This window comes from Mesoplodon bidens, assembly GCF_964165515.1.
Source record: "Mesoplodon bidens genome assembly, chromosome: 2".
Taxonomy (NCBI): Eukaryota; Metazoa; Chordata; class Mammalia; order Artiodactyla; family Ziphiidae; genus Mesoplodon; species Mesoplodon bidens.
Genome location: NC_138177.1, coordinates 22564768 through 22586330, shown reverse-complemented (window position 1 = coordinate 22586330; position 21563 = coordinate 22564768). Strand labels below are relative to the sequence as shown.

The 21563-nt window shown below is 36.2% G+C and overlaps 1 protein-coding gene across 10 annotated transcripts in view; it reads left to right on the top strand.

The window, feature by feature from the left end:
* ENAH (ENAH actin regulator) overlaps positions 1-21563 on the top strand; it is a 154765-nt gene that overhangs the window by 90257 nt on the left and 42945 nt on the right. For 4 of the 10 annotated variants that reach the window (XM_081221274.1, XM_081221271.1, XM_081221278.1 and 1 more), the window contains exon 4: positions 17654-17710. The exons of the other annotated variants lie outside the window; for them this stretch is intronic. In XM_081221274.1, the coding sequence (XP_081077400.1) occupies positions 17654-17710 (57 nt within the window). The remainder of the gene's footprint in view (positions 1-17653; positions 17711-21563) is intronic. 10 annotated transcript variants of the gene reach the window in all.

The window sequence follows — 21563 nt, the reverse complement described above, 5'->3', positions numbered from 1 at the left end:
GATTTGGAAATTACTAACCCATCTTCTCTGCCAAAATCAAAAATCACACAATTCTCCCTTCCTCTTTCCCTTGACCCCCACGTCTCTAAATCCTCAAGCAAAATTTTTAAATTAAGAAAAAACAGCTTTTTCTGTAGCTAGTCATACTGACCTTTAAAAGGTGCTCTGTGTACATGTTTAATATTGCCATTTCTTTTATGAAAAGGGTGGGTGGCAGGAATGTTTTCCTTTATTTTGTTTTTAACTTGATGTGCAAGTATCTAATATACTGGAAGGTACAGGAGGTGCTAAATACAGTGAGTTATATTTGGAATTTTAAAAACGCAAGTCAAATGTTCTAACATTTTTGAAGAAGAGTTGAATTAGTGCTTTCTTTTATACCAAAAGCTGCAGTTTATCAGTTTCCTTTGTCTAATGGAAATGGACTCAAATAAGTACATTCACAATGCGTTAGCCCGCCTGATATTTTTGATTTCTGTATTATTTATCAAGTACATTTATAGCAGTTTTGCAGATAATAGTTATGGATTATGTAAAATGTAAAATCAGTCCTTTTCGTGATTAATGGATGTGAACTTGCACAATCTATTTCATTTTGAAAAAGGTTTAAGTCATTTGAAAAGGAGATAATTTTTAAATTCCATTTTTTAAAAAGGAAAATCGTATTAGAGTTCAGTAAGATTATTCTACTATTGTTCTACTGAACCAAGATTAAGCATACCTTTATAAGAGGAAAACCTTAGAATATTTTACCATTAACTAAGACTGCTTTTGCTGGATTCTGTTTTTTTTTTTTTTTTTTTTTTTTTTTTTTTTTTAATTTTATTTATTTATTTATCTTTGCTGTGTTGGGTCTTCGTTTCTGTGTGAGGGCTTTCTGTAGTTGCGGTGAGCAGGGGCCACTCTTCATCGCAGTGCGCTGGCCTCTCACTATCGCAGCCTCTCTTGTTGCGGAGCACAGGCTTCAGATGCGCAGGCTCAGTAGTTGTGGCTCACGGGCCCAGTTGCTCCGTGGCATGTGGGATCTTCCCAGACCAGGGCTCGAACCCGTGTCCCCTGCATTGGCAGGCAGATTCTCAACCACTGCACCACCAGGGAAGCCCTGGATTCTGTTTTATATCTATTGAAAGCAAGATATCCTCCTGTTGGAAATTTTCTTTAGACTTGGTAATTAAATATTTATAAAGACTGAGATTCCATTCATTTTTTTAACTGTTAATTTGGCCTGATAAACCTTTCACTGTGTGCATTTGTATGAGTTTTATCTTAGCATTTTTTAATCTTTTTGAGATATGTTTTGGAATTAAATGGATTTAAAATATCTCAAAAAGTTTCTAGAAATACTTTATATGTTTTATAGTGACAGTTATTTTTCATTCTTCCAGAGTGCCGGTATTCATAGGAGCAATATTAAGGTTATATCACAGAAACCATCAAACAGGTTTTGAGCGTAGGTCCTGTGCTAAGCACTGGGAATAAAGCTAACATGATAAGGCCTATCCCTTGCCTTCCAGGATTTCACAGCAAGATTAGAATTCGGTTTGTAAAATGTTGTGAATGAAGTATGCAGAAGAAAATTCTAGGGTAAAGGGAAGTTTTGAAGAGAAGGTGATGCTATGTTTTGTTTGTTTGTTTGTTTTTTTGCGGTACGCGGGCCTCTCACTGCTGTGGCCTCTCCCGTTGCGGAGCACAGGCTCCGGACGCGCAGGCTCAGCGGCCATGGCTCACGGGCCCAGCTGCTCCGCGGCATGTGGGATCTTCCCGGACCGGGGCACGAACCTGTGTCCCCTGCATCGGCAGGCGGACGGACTCTCAGCCACTGCACCACCAGGGAAGCCCATTGAGCTATGTTTTAAAGAATGAGTAGGTGATAGAAGAACATTCTGGATTGGCTTGGAGGCATGAGAGCCTGGAGCAGTTGGGAAACAAGCAGGTGATGTTATAGTTTGGGCAAGAGAGTTTCTATTGGGGGAGGGAAGTCACAAGAGATAAGACGGGAAGGGCCTTGTATTCTTGCTGAGGGGTGTGCAACTCATGATGTCGTCTGCAGTACAGTCTTTGAAGGGTGCTGAATAAATGTTTGATGTGATCAGGTTTGTGCTTCAGGACAAAAGTGATGGATTGGTGAGCGTGTGGTTGCAGGCATGGAGATGGGTTTCGGACGCCGCTGTGATAATATCAGTGAGAAGGATGAGGCCTGAAATGACACAGTATAAAGAGGAAAGGAGCAGAGTGAAGAGGAGGTGACAGGCTTTATTCAGTGCCTACCGTGCCTGTGAAGACATTGTTCTAGGCCTTCTACTTATGTCCTCATATAGTCGTTGAAGCAGTTTTGAGGCAAGAATAATAATCTGTTTATTAGGCACCAGCTGTGTAGCAGGTCCTAATTGGGCACGTTTATTACTGATAAACTTTATAACAACACTGCAAAGTTGGTGGCATTATCCTTGCTTTAGAGATGATGTTGGAGCTTTCAGAAGGTCACTGGCCTGGCCCAAGGGCCCACAGCTAGACAGTGGCGTAAGTGGCATTTGTACCCAGATTTAATTTTAGCATTCAGCCTCTTTCCACTATATCTGTGAGATGTAACGGACAGGTCAGGGAGGGGAGGGTGGTGTTCTAAGACAATTTACCAGATGTGTCAGTTTGGGCAACTGGTGAAGATGGATTCTAAAGCTGGTCTTGGATAATAGTTTTCACTTCTAGCTTTCCTTAATCAACAATCTTACTGGAGAAGTAACACTGAAACAGATAAAGCGTTAGCTGCTCATCAGGATTAAATGAGAAACAAGTTTGGGGGTTGGGTGGGTGGGACAAATTTTTTTTGTGGGTGCTGCCATGTACTGCTTCCTTCTCTAACTGACCTCTTCACACCCTTCCCCATTTATAAATTCAGTCTCCACAATAATGTGAGGTTAATCTGTCACCCCCAATTTCCAGTTAAGAAGACTGATATGGAGAGGTGGGACTTCCCTGAGGTCACATATACCTAGAAAGGGAGGCACAACTGGGATTGGGTTTTCCGACCTCCGGGCCATTTCTTTTTATTGCATTCCTCTGCTTTTCAATTCAAGATCTTCAAAGCATATTTTAAAAGGCTTTTGAGGGAAGTCAGTTTCAGGTGAGAAAACAGGAAAGAGAAGAACTTTCGTTTACTTTTTGTTTTATGGTTTTTAGTAAAATTTTGTGGTCTTTCATTTTGATTTGGTGGAAAGAACTTAAAATTGGAGGTAAAAGACTCCAGTGTTGACTCTCCCTCTGGTGGCAGGTTGCCTTCTCTGAAGCTGTTTCCTTATACTATATAAAAGGATCATGAGAATACCTGTGTTAGGATATCATGGGAATTAAATGAGATAAAGACATTAATATTTTTAAACTATACAGTAGAATGTTATTTTTTAGTGCTAACGTTTAAAAATACACAGAAAATTCTACCATGTGGATTAATTTACTTAGAGGAATAAAAGTGGTAGAGAGACTTTGAAGTTTTCTCCAACCTCTTCTTTGTCTTTACTGCCTGGTACAGATATACCATGTTATGTTCCTCCTCCCCTGTAGAAAGTTAATTAATTTATCCATCCTTGGATACATGCAAGGGGAAATAAGACTCAAATCTTTCCCTCAAGGATTCTTCTACTCTTGTAGAGGAGATAAGACACAGTCATAATCCAAAAGAGGAAGTCATATCTGAGGTACAGATAAAATCCTGTGTGAGTATGAGAAGGGGAATGAGATTTCTTTTCACTGGAACAGTTGGGGCAAGTGTTAATGATGAGATGGCTTTTTGAACTGATTTTGAAAGATGGATAAAATGTAGGCATAGGGACATGACCAGGGGAAAGGCATATCCAGCCTAGGAAATAGCGTAGGAGTACAAAAGTGGAAATAATGAGCTTGTTTGTAGACCAGGAGTTGTTTGATTGGCCTGGTGGGGATTAAAGTCAGAAAGGCAGGTCTGATCAAGAAGGTCCTTTGAGAGCTGTGGGTGATAGAGATTTAGTACGTTTTTGAACAAGTGGAATGACATGAACAAAGCCGTACTTGAGAAGGCCAGCAGTGGTTTGAAAAGGGAGCTGCTGGAGGCCGTGAGACAAGCCTTAAGTTTCTGAGTGGAGGCAGAAATAGTAAGAATAGAGAAGAAAATTCAAATAGGAGAGGGATTACAGTGGTAGAATCAGGTGCATTTAAACAGGAAATCACTGTTGTACGACTGCTTCATCCCCTTAGGTAAATTTTTCTTTAAAAAAGAATTCTGGCTGCCCATTTTCACATGACAACAATAGAGATCTCTGGGAGAGTATCATATCTGTTTGCAGATAATGTGGGACCTAAAATTATTTCTGGTATGTGAAGAAAACCAGTAGTTTGGGAGAAAGAGGTGAAAAATGAAAATGTAGTTCAGCATAAGTTTGAATTTTTCCTGTGAACCTGAGTCCAGGTTTTAGAAAGAATGGTACATGGGCACAGTCTTTGTCTGTAAATAGCTTTTAGAGAACAAATATGTTAAGCCCACAGTTTAGTAATTTATTAACAGAGTTAGCATACACATTATATATGAATGTCCTTTTCCTTGGGAGATAACTCTGCTTGGGTTAGAGCAATGATTTTCAACTTATTACCCACAAAGCTACTACAGAACAACTGATAGAGTTCTGAGATAATTTTCAGTGTTTTGGAAAGCTAAATAAACGATGTACATCATACATTGCAGTGATAGGGTTGTACCTCCTAACTCAGATATTAAGCTTCTTTGTTTGAGACTAAATTTGCCAGCTCTGTGGAGATGCTTATTTATCTAAAACCAGTAAGTTCTAATTAACTACTGTTGACCCTTTGAAGATCTTGTGACTGTGCCAAGATACTGGTAAGAAGAGTTGCAATAGTCCCAGTGCCTGAACTGAACACGACCATTTATATATCTTTGCTTACTTATGGAAGAACAAAGATTAATGATAAATACAGTTCCTTTGGACAAGCTCACCCTAAACATGGAGTCCAAGGGGGTTAGTTAAAATAATAAATGGGTTTCTAGTTGTTGAAAAGGTTGGGAACTACTGAGTTAGGCTTCTGGTTCCTGTGCCCTACCCATCATATCTTATAACCTCTCTCCCAGCCTTTCTCAGCCAGCGTTACGTAAGAGAGCTAAGTGCTTATTATGCAAAGTGATTTGGGTGACTGTTCTAACATATGAATTATTATATATATTCATATGTGAATTTTAATTTGTAATAAAAGAATTTTAAAGTATTTACTTCATGACTTTTAAGCTTCTAGTCACTAACTGTTTGGGAAAGCTGCTTTGGCTTGACCATACCTCAAGTCTGATATTGCATTTGTCATAAGCACAGCTTTAGTCTTATGTTGTGGGACTTACGATATTGTCCTGCTCCAAAGTGGGATTGATTAAATAGCTAAAAGAAACATGGTTTTTTTGATAAATCTGTATTTCATAATCATATAGAAAGTTATTTTAGCCTGAAGTTTGTTGTCAGACAGACACTATTCTGTCTCTCATTCTTGTTTCTCTGCTTCTCTGGTAGTTGGGCATCTTATTAATGTATTGTCTGTTACAGGTCTAGCTGGTAACTTCAGTTCTTCAGGCTTATTTTACAGTAAGTTTGAAATTTAATTAATGGTGCTGCAGTGAATTGAGGATGTCATCCGTGATTATTTACGTGTTTTCCTGTGTGAGAATAGTAATTTGTATACAGTTACTTTACTTGTATTCCTGAATTTTAATCATATTTGTTGCCCATAAATTGGAGAAGCATTTGCTGGCTGTTAAACAGTCGAAAATTCTGATACCTTTCTGTTGGACTTTTTCATCTTTACACGGGGATGCAGGGAGAAGCTTTGATAGAATAGAATCTGACTTGTCCATTGATGACAAGACATGAATTGCAGGAACCACTTCTACTCTCGTGAGACCAATCACAACACACAGTGGCAGCCAGATCTGTGGCCCAATTTTTACAGCTTAATTTTTTTCCAATTGAAGTATAGTATATTACAATATTGTATTAGTTTTAGGATTACAGCTTAATTTTGGACATGCTTTCCTCAGTCTGTAAGTGATAGTGTGTACCGTTGGGTTGTCCATGTTTGTATTTAGCAGAGAGCAGATGCACATTGGTTCAGTGCCTCTGAATTAACATTGGGCATTCCTGTTTTTATGATCTAGGCAAGATAGAAAAATTCTAATTAATCTTTTGAAGATGGTATTAAATAGGGATATTTTGACATCACCTTTTTATATATAAAGAATATTGTGACATTGTTTTATTAACCCATTAAAAATTCCTAAGAGGTAGATGATCTCATCTAAAAGAGGAAAAGCCACAGTAAACTGAATTACTTGTACTCCTAATAAAGGTACTGTGTTACATGATACTAGGGAAACAAAAATGAGAGATTCGACATTGCTGAGCTTAAGGAGCAGTTGTGTAGAGAAGATACGCCACGGTCAGAAATATCTGCAAGGCAGTGTCAGTACCGTGCATGGTACAGAGCGGTAATTAGGAACTGGTATAGGCAAACATAGCATGCTACTCACGTAAAGATACCAGAAATAACTCCTTTAAGGTAGACCTGCTATTTCTATAGGCTTTTGCAATTTCTGAGATGATTCACGTGAGGAGACAAATGACTGCTGTTTTCTGGAAATTTTCTGTGATATTAGGCTATGAAAATGCCATTCATGTAGGAAGAAATGTATTTTTATTGAGGAGTTTCCTATGCAAATATTGTCCTGATCTTTACTGTGATAATACTATTCAATATACTAAAAACAAAGAATTACTTTTTTCTTATTCAGATTTAAAGTCACTGGTCTCCATGGATTTAACATTTTCTTTAAGTCTTAGAATCATACATCCCCAATTTGAAGATATTGACTGGATGGGTGATGTTAATTCCCGGGAAACAGGTCTCTAGTGTCTTCCGCAGATAATACTAGAGAATGACCTTATGTCCATGGGAGGTAGGGTGGATTTTTGCATACCTCTGTTGTGTGTACCAACTAATCTTGCAATGGCTTTCCATCGCTCTTAGAATAGAGTACAGGCTTCTTAACGGGACTCTGGGTTCCTTCATGAGCTGGCCCCTCTTGACTCTGCATTAACTAAACGCAGTCTCCCCTGCTTCAGGTCCTTGCACTTTCTGTTCCTTCTTTCACCACAATGGGACTTACTGTTTTCAAAAACACTTTAAAATGATTATTTCTGGACTGTATAAATAAATTTGGCAGAGCCAAAGTTAGTGACAATCCTAATACAGTGACATTTACTAGCAATTTTATTTGCACATAAAGATCAAATTATTCAAAGTGTCTCCTTTTGCCAAAGGCCAAAAGATATATGCATACATACATTTAAAAATGTACCCTACAATCTAATTAATCTGGACTAAGATACATAAACAGCCCTCAAGTATAGTTAATACAGTAGTAGTAATTTATAGTATTATTTACATGAATAGATGTTTGAGTCTCTAGAGTTTTGTTCTTAGGAAGCTATAACTGTTTTTTTGCTCCAAAGGGATACTATTCTTTTGGGAAATCAGCTTGAATTATATCTTTTCCCTCTTAAGTAGGTACTTTGGCCTCAGTTTGGGTAGTACAGTTTTATTTTCAAGTATCATAACCCAGATAAGAGCTAGGTTTTCAGGACTCTCTGATATTTCCACATTGTCGATTAGTCCAGCAGTTATTTATTTCTCTGCCAATATTTATTTACCCTTTTATTCATTAAAGTATGAATTTGAACAACTGTCACTTAAAACTTCCCATAAGTATTTCTTGTGCATTTTATCTTCCTGTGAATAGTGATGCTATGGTCCCTGCAGCCAGCCTGTGGAGTTTAGACTTGCTTAAAAACAAATTCAGCATAAGGTCGTTGCCGGAAGAGACATAATCAGATTGCCTTTCTAAAGACACCTCCCTGTTTTCTAGAGTTACCCCTCCCTTTAACAGTTCTCTTGTGCCCTGCCTTCTGATGCTTTTTGGTCATGAGGCTTGGGGAAATAACTTACCTTCACCTGAATTTCTTCACACTGGGAATTGGCTATGGACCAGGCTTTTTCCTTGCTTTTTTTTTTTTTTTTTTAAATTTGATTTTTGGCTGCATTGGGTCTTCGTTGCTGCACGCGATCTTTCTCTGGTTGTGGCGAGGGGGGCTGCTCTTCGTTGTGGAGCATGGACTCTAGGAGCGCAGGTTTCAGTAGTTGCGGCGTGTGGGCTCAGTAGTTGTGGCTCGCAGGCTCAGTAATTGTGGTGCACGGGCTTAGTTGCTCCGCGGTATGTGGGAATCTTCCCGGACCAGGGCTCGAACCCGTGTCCTCTGTATTAGCAAGCAGATTCTTTTTTTTTTTTTTTTTTTTTTTTTTTGTCGTATGCGGGCCTCTCACTGTTGTGCCCTCTCCCATTGCGGAGCACAGGCTCCGGACGTGCAGGCTCAGCGGCCAGGGCTCATGGGCCCATCCGCTCTGCGGTACATGGGATTTTCCTGGACCGGGGCACGAACCCATGTCCCCTGCATCAGCAGGCGGACTCTCAATCACTGCGCCACCAGGGAAGCCCCGGCAAGCGGATTCTTAACGACTGTGCTACCAGAGAAGTCCCTTCTTTGCTTTTTAAAGAGTTGATTTTTTTTTTTTTCCAGGAAACTTGTGGGATCCCAACCTTATAGTCCATTAAAAACTTCAGATATAGATTTCCTGGGTGTTCTGGGATTTCTTTATATTATGCTGAACAAGACTATAGGAACCCCCACTTACCCATCCACATAAAGGTGGTTTTGTAGTTGAAGACGGTTTTATTTCCCTTTCGTTTAAATATTCCTGGTCTTGTATATATCTCCTGCTTCTTTATTATAAAATTATATACAGATTCATTCATTCTCATATTTATTCTCTCCTATTTGCATTATTTAGATGGATTGCTCTATGTAAAGGTACTTATAACACATAGTAGACCTTTAGCGAGTTCTGATTAAGTTACATTGATTCTGTAAAACTCCTATTTAGTTAAATAATCAGTCACCTGCAATGTGCCAAGTACCATACTGGTTGCTGGTAATGGGAAGCTGAGTATGACACAGATACTACCTTTGAGTATCTTGAAGTCTAGTGAGGCAGACAGCTGACTCTAACACAATATAAAGTAGTAACTCACAATAAATTGGAAGGATCTTAGGCTCGACCAGTTTTGGTATTTTACAGTGTGTTTCCTTCTGAGCTCTAGCTGGTATTGAAGTTTTCTTTTTCCCCTCCCCCTGTTTTGTTTTTAAATAACAATATATCACTGCTGCTTTTGTAGTTCATTTTTAGAGAATGAGTAGTAAAAGACTAAGATTTAATGTGGAAAATGTCTAATGAAGAAAGTAAAATGACATAAGATACAGGTTGAACTAAAATATTACTAAGAATATCATTTAAAATACGATAATAAGTATTTTGTGCACAGTTTTCCAGAAGAAGTTGTTCTTTATCGGGTAACATCCATGGATTCTTAAGAGTGGTAATATGGCATCCCTAATTTAAAGTTTCCTTAATTTTTATAAGTTTGACCACATAGCTGATGGCTTTTTTCATTTTCTTTGTTTGTCTGAATATTTGATGTTTCCTCTAAATAACACACCCTCACGTTTGAATTGTCATATCAAATTTAGACCTACTAATTATGAGTCATATTTTTTAAACAGTAGTGAAATACAGATACATATTGCTATGGATATAATTGCATTTCAGAGACTGAAGTTAATGATGTTTAGTTTGTAGGACAAGTTTATTTTTATGTACTTGCTGACAGCCCACACCAATAACTTTATTTATATTTAATTCTATTTCATAAACCCCATGTGAGGTAAACAAACCCAGTTTATCTAATTTATTATATATTCATCAAAACTATTCTTTTAATAAAATTTTACTTATTTTTGAGTTTCCAAAAGTAAATGTGGACATCTTTGTCATTTAAGTGTTAGGGCTGTCTGGGGTTGTTTTAGATAGAAGTTGCTTCTTGGTTTCGTTGATGAAGTATCACGAATTATTGTCCAGAGAAAATGAGAAGGGCAAGGGCGGTAGGGTTCCCAGGGGGAAGTAGACAGCTGTCCTGGTTAACTAGGACAGGCCTGGTTTTCAGTGAACCATCCTGAATGGATATGTATTCAGAGTCATGACCTAAGAAATGGCTTTGATTTTTGATTCCTCCTGAAAAATAATATGATGGCAGAGGAACCTTCCCAGACCAGCTCTAGTGTTTGGAAGGGACATCCAGGTGCTGGCTCTGCAGTCCTTCCAGACACTTGGGGTCATGCTGGTACTATTAATTGAGTCACTTCTTTCATTGTGTACATCCAATTCTCTCGTCAGAACGTAGAGCCGGTTGCAGCTCCACCCGACAGGAACTGCTCTGGGCAGTAGAACTCGGATTTCCAGCACAGCATTTTGTTTTTCTAGCAAAAAAGTTTTTTCTGATTAAAAAGTTGTGTGCTTCTTATAAAAGCTTAAGCAGTACAGAAAATCATAATGAAGAAAGTAAAAATATCTAAAGTTCCACCATCCATGCAATAGTTAAGAATCCACCTGCCAATGCAGGGGACATGGGTTCAAGCCCTGGTCCCGGAAGATCCCACATGCTGTGGAGCGACTAAGCCTGTGCACCACAACTACTGAGCCTGTGTGCCACAACTACTGAAGCCCGCATGCCTAGAGCCCGTGATCTGCAGCAAGAGAAACCGCTGCAATGAGAAGTGTGCACACCACAAGGAAGAGTTGCTCCCGCTCGCCACAACTAGAGAAAGCCCATGCGCAGCAACAAAGACCCAACATGGCCAAAAATAAATAAATAACTTAATAAATAAATAAGTTTTTTTAAATGTTTAAAGAAAATCCCACCATCCAGAGGTAATCACCTTTAATATTTTCCATAATAGAAAAGTAATAGGCACTGGGATATTTTTCAACTTTATGTTATAAACAATTCCAAGATGAAGAATACAAGCATGACATGGCACTTTTTCTTTTCCTTAATAGCTTTACTGTACCATACAGTTTACCCATTTAAAGTATACAATTCAGTGGTTCTTAGTGTATCTATAGAATTGGGCAGCTATCCCCACAATCAGTTTTAAGAACATCTTCATCACATGGGGAAAAAACCCTGTGCCCCTAAGTTACTATCACCACCCCTACTCTTACCCCACTCTCATTCCTTCATACCTCCCAGCTCCTGGCAGCCACTAATCTGCTTTCTGTCTCTATGTATTTGCCTGTTCTATACATTTCATATAAATGGAATCATACAATATGTGATCTTTGATGACTGGCTTCTTAGCGTAATTTTTTCAAGGTTCATGTATTTTGTAGCAGGTATCATGTATGGCAGTTTGAAAAGTAAGTCATTATAAGAAAGCATGTGATCATGTATCTAGGCATACTCTCTAAGTTTTAACAATTGACTTTCTTATTTTCACAATTGATGTTTGTGTGTTAAAGTTATAGGAGTATGGTATACAGTGAAAGTAATGACTAATACTTAATATTTTTTTTAAATAAGGAGGTTACAACCAAAGCAGAAAGGCTTCCTCATATTCTTTAGTTTAAAAAACTCAACATTTAAAAACTTGGTAAATTGTGCAAGTAGAATTGTGTAGTAGTTTTCTTTGCCAAATTGAATGTAAATAGAGATGAATGCTTGGCCATTTGTGAAATCTCTGAAGTTTATTCTCTTGGTCCCCAGCCTCAGTTTTCTTGCCCAGCATTGTCCTTCCTTCACTTTTTTCCCACATCCAAGAGCATTACCTTAGAACTGCATACTTTTTTGGTTCTATTAATTCTTTTTCTCTTACAAAAGTAGGAAAGAACAGACATGGTCTTTGAAATTTTCTGTATTATACTTTTAGAATGAAAACACTTTTTTCTTGGTTAAAAGAATTTCAGCTCTTTACATGTGGATGAGGAAGCAAAATTGCATGCGTTTCCTTAAAAATGATCTGAGGTGGTCTCATCTCATTGGATTGCCCACCACCCCCAAATGAGCCTGGCCCATGGAATTGGGTGTCTTTATCATCCCCCCCACCCCGAACTTTCATTTTGTAGGATGTCACACATCTATTTTCTCTCTGTCTCCCACTTTCTTTCTTGTCTGAATATAAGTTTGTACCACTTTGCGTAATTTTAATGTATGTAAACTTTTCTCCTAAGTGTTTAGACAGATTCTTCATATTTCTTAGAAAATTTGGTATTACCCAATTTTATACTTATGCTTATTATCTCCTTTCAAATTTTTTGAAGTGGATAACTGGGAAAAAACATATATAATTAGAAAACTAGAAATAGGAAATAAGAATTCTGAGTGAAGGAGGGAGAAATAATTACATTAGTTGTCTGGGGGCTAATGGTAACTCCAATTGAGTGTTGACTGCCAGAAAGTTCTAATTAGTACAAAAAGGAAAAGCATGCTAGCTGACCAAGAAAAGAACATCACAGGCAGAAGGCATGTGGCATGTGTAAAAAAGGGCCCTGCAGTGGGAGGAGCATATAGCTTATTTGAAAATTTGGAAGAGCAATGTACCTGGAGTGTAGAGAGAAACAAAGTATGAATGGGATGAGTTAGGCCACAGCCACGTCATGGGGAGAAAGCACTGGAGTTTGGTATTTATCTTAAGATCAGTGGGAAGATATTGAAGAGATTTTACTAAGGGAGATGCTTTGATCTGGTTTAGTTATTAAAGTATCACTGGCTGCTGTGGGGAATGGGAGAGGTACAGCATCAGAATGGACAATTTATTTAATAGTCTAGGCTGGTGGTCCCTTAATTTTTGAGCTTATCTCCTAATGCACGTGTATTTATAGCTTAGGTATATGTTTGACGTTGACATATTGCATACATTGTAAAACATGAAAAAGTAGAACTGTAAAAAGGATGAGAAAAAAATTAACAGAAATGGAAGTACTACTATGCTCTTTCCTACCCTAGGGTATGTTTAGCATTCTGGGATATATGAATCCCACTTTGAAAACCAAGAGATCATGGAACATGAAGAGTGACAGTGGAGGTAGTTTGGAGAACAATGAGGAGATTGCATTAACAGGACTTGGAAATAGGTTAAATAGTAATGGAAGGGCCCTAGATATCTGGTTTGCATAACTGAATAGATAACAGCGCTGGTTAGAGAGTTAACAGATACTCTAGTAATAAGCTAATCATCTTTGTTAAAGTGCATTCTACCTGAATGTGGTGTTTTCTCTGAGCATGTATGTACTTAATAGTGCCTTAATAACGAAATAGAAGGGGGTGGGGATGGTGAGGGGATTTGATCTCTGCTCATGAGGAAGAAGCAGAGAAATGAATGTGGGACATGGATTACTCTTACCTTTAGAAGTGTTAGGATATGACAGGATTGGTAAATTATAAACCCCTCAACTTCTAGTTGACTCTCTCAGTTTCTTTAGCTGGAGACAGTCACTCATTCCACATCTAAAAATAAATGGCTTACAAAACAGATGTTGGACTGATGCTATTGCCAGTCAAGCCTAATCAATTATCAGCAATTTATCAACTGTTAGCAGCCATTTTCATTCTTGCTTAGAAGGGAATAAAATGCATTTGAAGCCCTAAGTTGGGGGAGAACTAAAGAAATGAAGAGGGGCGGGGAAACCCAGTCATATAAATAGCTTTGCTTAAGATTCAGTAATGAAAAAAAAAAAAAGAGCAGTTCTATATGATGGTATTTTTTTCACATGTGGCTATAGATGCATGATACCTAATTTTTTGAGATATATAACGATTTTCCTTTATTAAAAACTGCATATATTTTAAAACAAAATTTGAAATTCTTTTGAAAATGATTTAAAATGCCACTTTAAAATTATCATCACTTTGAATAAAATTTACTGTTTGTTAATTCTCATGTCTTTTAGCACAGTGCCCTGCAAATATGGTACCTTTTTCCTCCCAGTTTTATTGAGGTATAATTGACAAAATGGTAAGATGTTTAAAGTGTACACGATGATGATTTGATACACATATAAATTTTGACAGGATTTCTTCCATCTGGTTAATTAACACATCTATCACATATTTATCTTTTTTGTTTGGTTGATCGGTTGTTTTGTTTTGGTGAGAACATTTATGTTCTGTTCTCTTAGCATATTTCAGTAATACAGTGCAGTGTTACCAACTATGTTGTCAACCGTGTTTTACATTAGATCTTCAGTCTTTATTCATTTTGTAACTGAAAATGTGTACCCTTTTACCAGCCTCTCTCTATTTCCCTCACCCCCCAGCCCCTGGCAACCACTTTTCTGTGAGTTTAGCTTTTTTAGGTTCCACATCCAGGTGATTCCATGCAGTCTTTGTTTTTTCTCTGTCTGGCTTATTTCATTTAGCATAATGCCCTCAAGGTCCATCCATATTGCTGCTAACAGTATTTCCTTTTTCCTATGGCTGAATAATATTGCAGTGTGTGTGTGTGTATGTGTATATATATATATATATATATATATATATATATATATATATACTGCATCTTCTTTATCTGTTGATGGACACTTAGGTTGTTTCATATCTTGACTATTGTGAATAATGCTGCACTGAACATGGGAATGCAGGTATTTCTTCAGTATCCTGTTCTCAATTTCTTTGGGTATATACCCAGAAGTGGGATTGATGGATCATATGGTAGTTCTATTTTTGATTTTTTGAGGAGTCTCTGTACTGTTTTCCATAGTGGCTCTACCAGTTTATACCCCATGGTACCTATTTTTGAACACAGGCAACCATACCACTGCAGTGTCTTCTTCCATTCTGTTCTATATACCTTAGAACAAGCACAAACACATTTGCTTTCATGCCCTCTCAAAAATGGTTATAGTAGAACTTTGCGATCATGAGGATAATGCCTGGGGCCCTAATGATGGTCAGAAGTATGATCACTGCTAATTTGCCTGCTATGCTGTGCTCGCTCAACGGACCAGCTTTCCAGAGAGTACAAATCAAATTAAAACCAGCTGTAAGCAAACATTATCTCATTTAATCCTCAGGAAAAATGCTGAGCTGGGTAGTTTCCTCATTACAAATTTCTTTGAGATTAACTCCTGATCGTGGAGACCTCTAATGTTAAAAATGTGAATGCTAAGGGTCTACTATAGTAATTATATATTGCAATAAAATACAGTAATACCGATCAAATGACAGCCTGTCATTTTCTCCTACTAATATCTCACCCAAGGTTTGTGTATTTCCCTGCTTGTACAAAATACCTAATGCTAAAGGATGTTAAAAGATGGGGGAAAGCCTGAGGGATAGCTGTTTTACAAACTATCTTAGAAATAAATGAACAACCATGACAAGGCTATTTCAAGGTCAGAGTAGCTCATAGAGATGGTCTTTCTTCTTTTCTAGACGTCTAATATAGATGTTAAGTTTTGCTTTTTTGATGCATCTTAACTGCTTTAGTTAACCTCTTTAGTTCATGCTTTCCTTTAGGGTGCATCCTTATTTCTCCCAGCCGTAAGCCTATTTTAATACACTGATTTAAAGAGAAGTGTCTTTTTTTTTTTTTAACTGAATTTACTCAATCTGTACACTGAACATTCTTTTCCCATATTCCACCCTCCTCCCTCAACTGAGTGAAGAAAGAGTTAACAGCATCAGTATTAAGCAGGAAGTGCTGTTAGCCTTATGCATATGATGGAATGAATAATTTAGTATCTTCGGGAAATGCAAACTGCAGTAGAACTCAAGCAACCGTATCAGAATTTAGATGAGTATTTTACGGGATGGTATGAAGTAAAAGTCAGTAGAAAGAATATGTTTAAAGATACCAAGTGCAAGAATGTTGCATAATAGTTTACACTGACAAGATTGGGGATTTTGGGTCTTACGTGGCAGTAATGTTTTACCTGAATTCTGACGATTGTCAGATGACTTTTTACCAAAGTGATCGGTAATGGAATGTGGCAGTTTCTTTGCTGTCAGAGACGAGATAATTTCTCAGGTTTTTCCTGTAAGTTTTAAATATTTTCCTTATTTTATTTCCTCCTTTAAATATGAATGAAAGGAACTGAAGGGTAAAACCTGAAGACTAGACATGTTTATTTAATAAAGGCTTTATAGAAGTAGTCATTTACAAACATCGGTAAGACAGATTTTTTAAAAAGTTTAAACAAAATATAGTTATTGAAAATCTTCCAAATGGTTTATCGTCTTTGGCATTATCTGATTAGGCTAGTAGACATTTTATATGTGGTCTTTTTTATGTCATTACTGTAAATATTGTGCATGCAACTTTAATAATAATTGATTAAATGGGTGGAAGTACTTAGGAAAGGTGACATTCAACAATCTTATTTATTTTGTGTTTGAAAATATCTGCTATATTTAATATCTTTAAAACAAGACTTAAACGTAATTGGATTGTATTAAATCTAATTTCTAAAAAACAATAAAAAATTCTCTTATTTAAGATTTATTACCATTTTCAGGTGTGCATTCTTTAAATATAAATTGGTTTGGTTTTGATTCTATGCAAACTTTTAGTTAGCATAAATTGTATTATTTAAAGAATACAGTTTTAAGGGAAATCTGAATTACTGTCTTGTTTGCCTTTATGTAGTCTTTCTTAAGTCAATATATTTTTAACTTGTTTATTGTTTCTTGATTAATACTAATGGAAAGAGAAAATCTTTCCTATGCTGAAAAGAATTTCTGTAGTATTTTATTTATAGAAAAGTATTGATGTAAAGTTTTGAATGTCACTAATGTAAAACTAAAAGAAATTTAATTTTTGTTTTTCCCACCCCAGTTTTGAGTGTCACCTTGCTTTTGTAAAAGCCTTTCCCCTTTTCATAAATTATCATCTCCTTCTCATTGAATTTTTTCACTTAAAGAGAATTTACCTCATTAATACTTAAGGTAAATTTTAGTATAGGCAACCTAAATATTAAATGGCTTTTTGAGGTGGCCACGCATTTTTTAACAAGATTTTGTCAAATTCATATGCATATATACATATTGAAGAAAAAAGGAAAATAAAATGTGGCTTGATAAAACAATGAATAGTTTTGCTGTTTTTCAAAGATGAAAAATGAAGATATTCTTATTTGACATCAGTGAATATATAACACTTTAATTGCTGGAGCCTGTGTAAAATGGCTTTGGTCTTCAACTAGTAGACATGAGTTCATCTCATGTTAAGCTTATCTTAAGCATTTCCCTTAAATTTTTTTCAGCTGCAAATTCTTTTAAATGAGCAATACTAAAAGAGGGTAGCTATCATAGAATTAACTAATGGCCATAGATCTGACTTCCTGTATCTCAGGTCCACTTACTTTTTAAGATAATTGTAAAATGCAAATCGATTGCATTCTCTGATTGTATAACTCAGGAAATAATTAAGCTATAAGTGCATCATTTGGTCTGTGGCTTATTATAGGGTTTTTTCCACAAATAAGATTACACATAAAAATTTTTAACAAGTTAATGTTAAAGAGGATACGTTTTTATTAAATTACAGAGTATCCAGAATGAGGATCTAGCTAGGACGTATGTGTAATACTTTTGAACCTTTCAAAGCACCTTTTAGTTTATGTGAAGTTCTTCAGATGGCCCCGTTGTCCTTTGAAGCTTCTAACACCAAGGTGTCTGTTGCAGCCCAGAGCAAAGTTACTGCTACCCAGGACAGCACTAATTTGCGATGTATTTTCTGTGGTAAGCAACATTATGTTTACATTACTTTTTCAAGCTGTGGTACATACTCCTTGCGCATTTCCATAACTTTTGTTTCCTTAGGCCATGGTCTGGTTTGTGGTATTTGGGATACACAGCAAGCTACTGTTTTATGTTGTGATATTTGTTGTGGTTCATGTAGGTGATTTGGTCAGCTTTTGAGTTGGCTTCTTAGAAAGGATTTAGTTAGAATTAGGATCTCAGAACTAATTCTTGTTCACTTCTTCCAACATGAATGAGAAGGGTTTTTGTTTGTTTGTTCGTTTTTGTTTTTAACTATTTTGTTTGAGAGCAGTCTTTTAAATTAGAATTTAAGGGGAAAAGTTATATTCATCTTAATATGATTTGGGGAATATAAATGTGATTTATTGGAAGGGAGCTTTTGCTTAACTTGAATTAATTTTCAGGTGTACATGTTGTAAGGTAGATGTGAGCTCTTATTAATAGGTTGATTTCTGATTGACAGCCTCCTTTATTCAGTAGGTTAGATATCTGTGGCTTAGGAGTGAATTTAGGCTTATTAGAGTGTTTTCTTTCACTCTCACGCTCATATACACACGTGTGCACATATATGTGTTGTCTGCATGGACAAACCGGTTATGTCACTTAACCATTCCACATTACAGTTAATCAGGTATATGCATTATATGCATATCCTTCTCCTTACACTAGGATGTATCTATATGTGTACACATATACACAACACACACACGTCTGAATTCTTTTTATTCTCATTTGATCCTAAACCTTTCTGATTTGAAAACCCAAGTTCAAAAAGTGACTTTTAAATCTTAGACCCGTTTTTTTTTTTTTTTTTTAATTCGTATATACGTTTTTGACTACTGTATACCTTGGCTGGCCAGATTATTTTATGAGAGATAAAATGATATATACTACTAAAATTTTATATAAACAATTCAGCTGTGTATATGTACTTTATCCATGTGAATCAGAGTTTTTGATATGATCCTTCAGTATTACTTATATTGTTTCTTGCCCTATAAAGAGAATTGCTTTAAGATTGATATACTTGCTGGTTTAGGCAAAGAAGCATGTGTTATAAATTTCCAAAAATGAAAATTCTAATGCATTTCTTAATCACCTGAGGTTTTATTTTACGATCTCTCCAGGTGACAGTTACAGCAGTGAGCCTGTTGTGCGGCTCCTTATAAACTCTCCACTCCTTCTCAGGTTCCTTAATTAATCATTACAGATTAAGTGATTAATTAGTGACTTCTAGTTCTCATTTTTCTGCCTCCTCCTGGGGGTTCTTCCAGGCGGTCTTTTGAACTAGCCATGGGTGATTGTTTGTGTTTGTGTTATCAGGACTCTTTTTAGCTCTTTTTGAAAACCTACTTGATGTTCTATACTTCGCTACTTAATATGTGTAGTTCACATGCAGAATAATAGTTTACCCAACTGCAGAGAAAAGATTGATTTGGCCTTCATAAAGGTGAACTTTTTAAGTTGTAAAATAATGTGTTAAAAAGCAGTTTCCCCCAGTAGTATGTTTAATTGATTTAACTGTGTACAAACAATATAATTACCACATTGCTAAGTTTAAACTTGATTGTATTGTGTATAATAACACCTATTTGTCTTTTAGTCCTGTGTTTTAAATAGTCTGTGGCTAAGTGTGAAACTAGGTCTGTGAAAATTAAAATGTGACAATAAGTGAAATACGCTTTAGCCAAAACTCAGTATTGAAGTCAAGACTGAAATGCCATTCATTCTTGGTTTAGAGAGACATTCTATTCTGATTTCCATCATTTATAAGATACCATATCAGTGACATGGACACATTTTCTTTATTAGAAACATGTGATTTGCATACTTTGCTATATGAATTCTAGCCAGGACAAATTAAGACCAACCATTGTCTTTGGCTGTGGTAACAGAACAGAGAAAACTAACCCTCACGTAGCTACTGTTCTTTATGATACAATAGTAGGAACAAAGCAGGTTCACTTGTCCCTTCTCCTTTTTTCCCCCAAAAGAGCTGTTAACCACCCTGTGATGCTCATAAAATATTGTTACTTACCCACTGGTTAGGAAAGTACCTTTTTTGCATTCTGTGAGAACACAAATACTCATGTAGGCATATGACCTATGTGAAGTAACTAATAGTTATATTCTAGAAAATACAGTGGCAGCTGACAGCCTTGCCTAATCTTAATTGCTGCTTCATGTTGTGTGTGGTGCCTTTGGTATAATTTAACAATTGTGTAACCCAGTAGAATGTTTGACAAGAATGAAGAATATAATTGAGTACCTGAAGTTCATAATTTACCTAAGACTCTTATTTAATGCTCACAGTATATTTATATTATTTCTTAAATGCACATGAATTTCAATGTGCTTGTTATTGTTAGTTGACAATATTGATGAAGAAGAAACAAACGAAATGACCAGGTTAAATATGGATGTGAGAAAATGCCAGGGGGAAGGCATCCTCTCTTCTGCCCCCCAGTTAAAGGTGTTTGGGAAGACAAATAACCCACTATCACCAAGAACCATGTAGAAAAGAATTTTAAGAGTTGTTCAGTTGTTCTTGGATTCCTCCCCTTTTAAAAGGATCTTCCTTGTAGTAAACTATTTTTATAATTAATAATATCAGCCAGAAAATATTGCCCACATTTTTAAAACCTCCTTTTAAAACCAGCTTGCTCAGTAAACTTTTAAATTAAAAAAACAATCCAAAATAGTTTTTATAAATTGCTCAAAGAAACCTTTCTCACATTCAGACATTTTTGTGAGTTGTATCAAACTTTGGACAGTTTAATTTTTAAAAAAACCTTTAAATAAAATCAGTAGGATTGAGTTGAAATTTTGACATCTTTCACTTGAATTTATGTATTTGAGTTAAAACTTACATCAAGAGATTTTAATTGGTGAATCTAATCTGTTAATATTATTGTTGAGCTACAGTGCCTGATGTAGATGTGGATTAGTAGGATCGAACTCTTTGCGACTGATGCCAAACAAATCTACCTACTGACATTCACTGCTTAATTATTCGAGTTGCATGAAGTTTTAACTTAAATACACAAACATTGTTTTTAAAACTAGTTAAACCATGGTGGTCTTGTGAGTTGCCCATGCTGAATGCTCACATTTAACATTTTTGGATAAATATAACTTTGGAAAATACTCCCCCAAATTGTTTATATTTTCTCACACTTACCCTCCCACCTTGTATCTCCCCCTCCTCTGCCAGAAGAGACGAGTAAAGTACTAAACATTAGGGTATGGCTTAATATGACAGTCTATTTTTATATCATTATGTTAATATCCGAAAGAAGGAAAGAATTCCAGTCTGTCTCCTAGACACATTACATATTTTCATTTATGCAAACATTTAAGTGCATTTTTAATTTTAAAAGCTTTATTTTATTTTATTTTTTTGCTGTTACTGATTACATGGGATTAATATATTTTTATATTTCCTCTATGTGGCTCTTAAAATAGCAGACTCTTTTAGGAAATCTAATGAAATATCACTGCAGTTGTCATCTAATTTGTCTTTAGAGGACAAATTAAATGATTAATCTAAAAACATGTGTAAAGAGATGAGGAGAAAAATTAGTAGGTAAGTTCAGATCAAATTATTTGTTTTTCTGCACTTGGGATATAAAAGTACTGTATTATATTCTAATGGGCCTTATCCTTCTCTTTGTGAAATCTTCTCCACTAGTATAAAATAGATACTTTGTGCTTTTAACTCACAGATTACAAGAGTGTGCTTTAGCACATAGAAGCATTTATTTATTAACTGTTTTTTATACTAGTGGTCTACGAAACACTTTCAAACTATCTGTTAGGGGCCTTTGCTGGC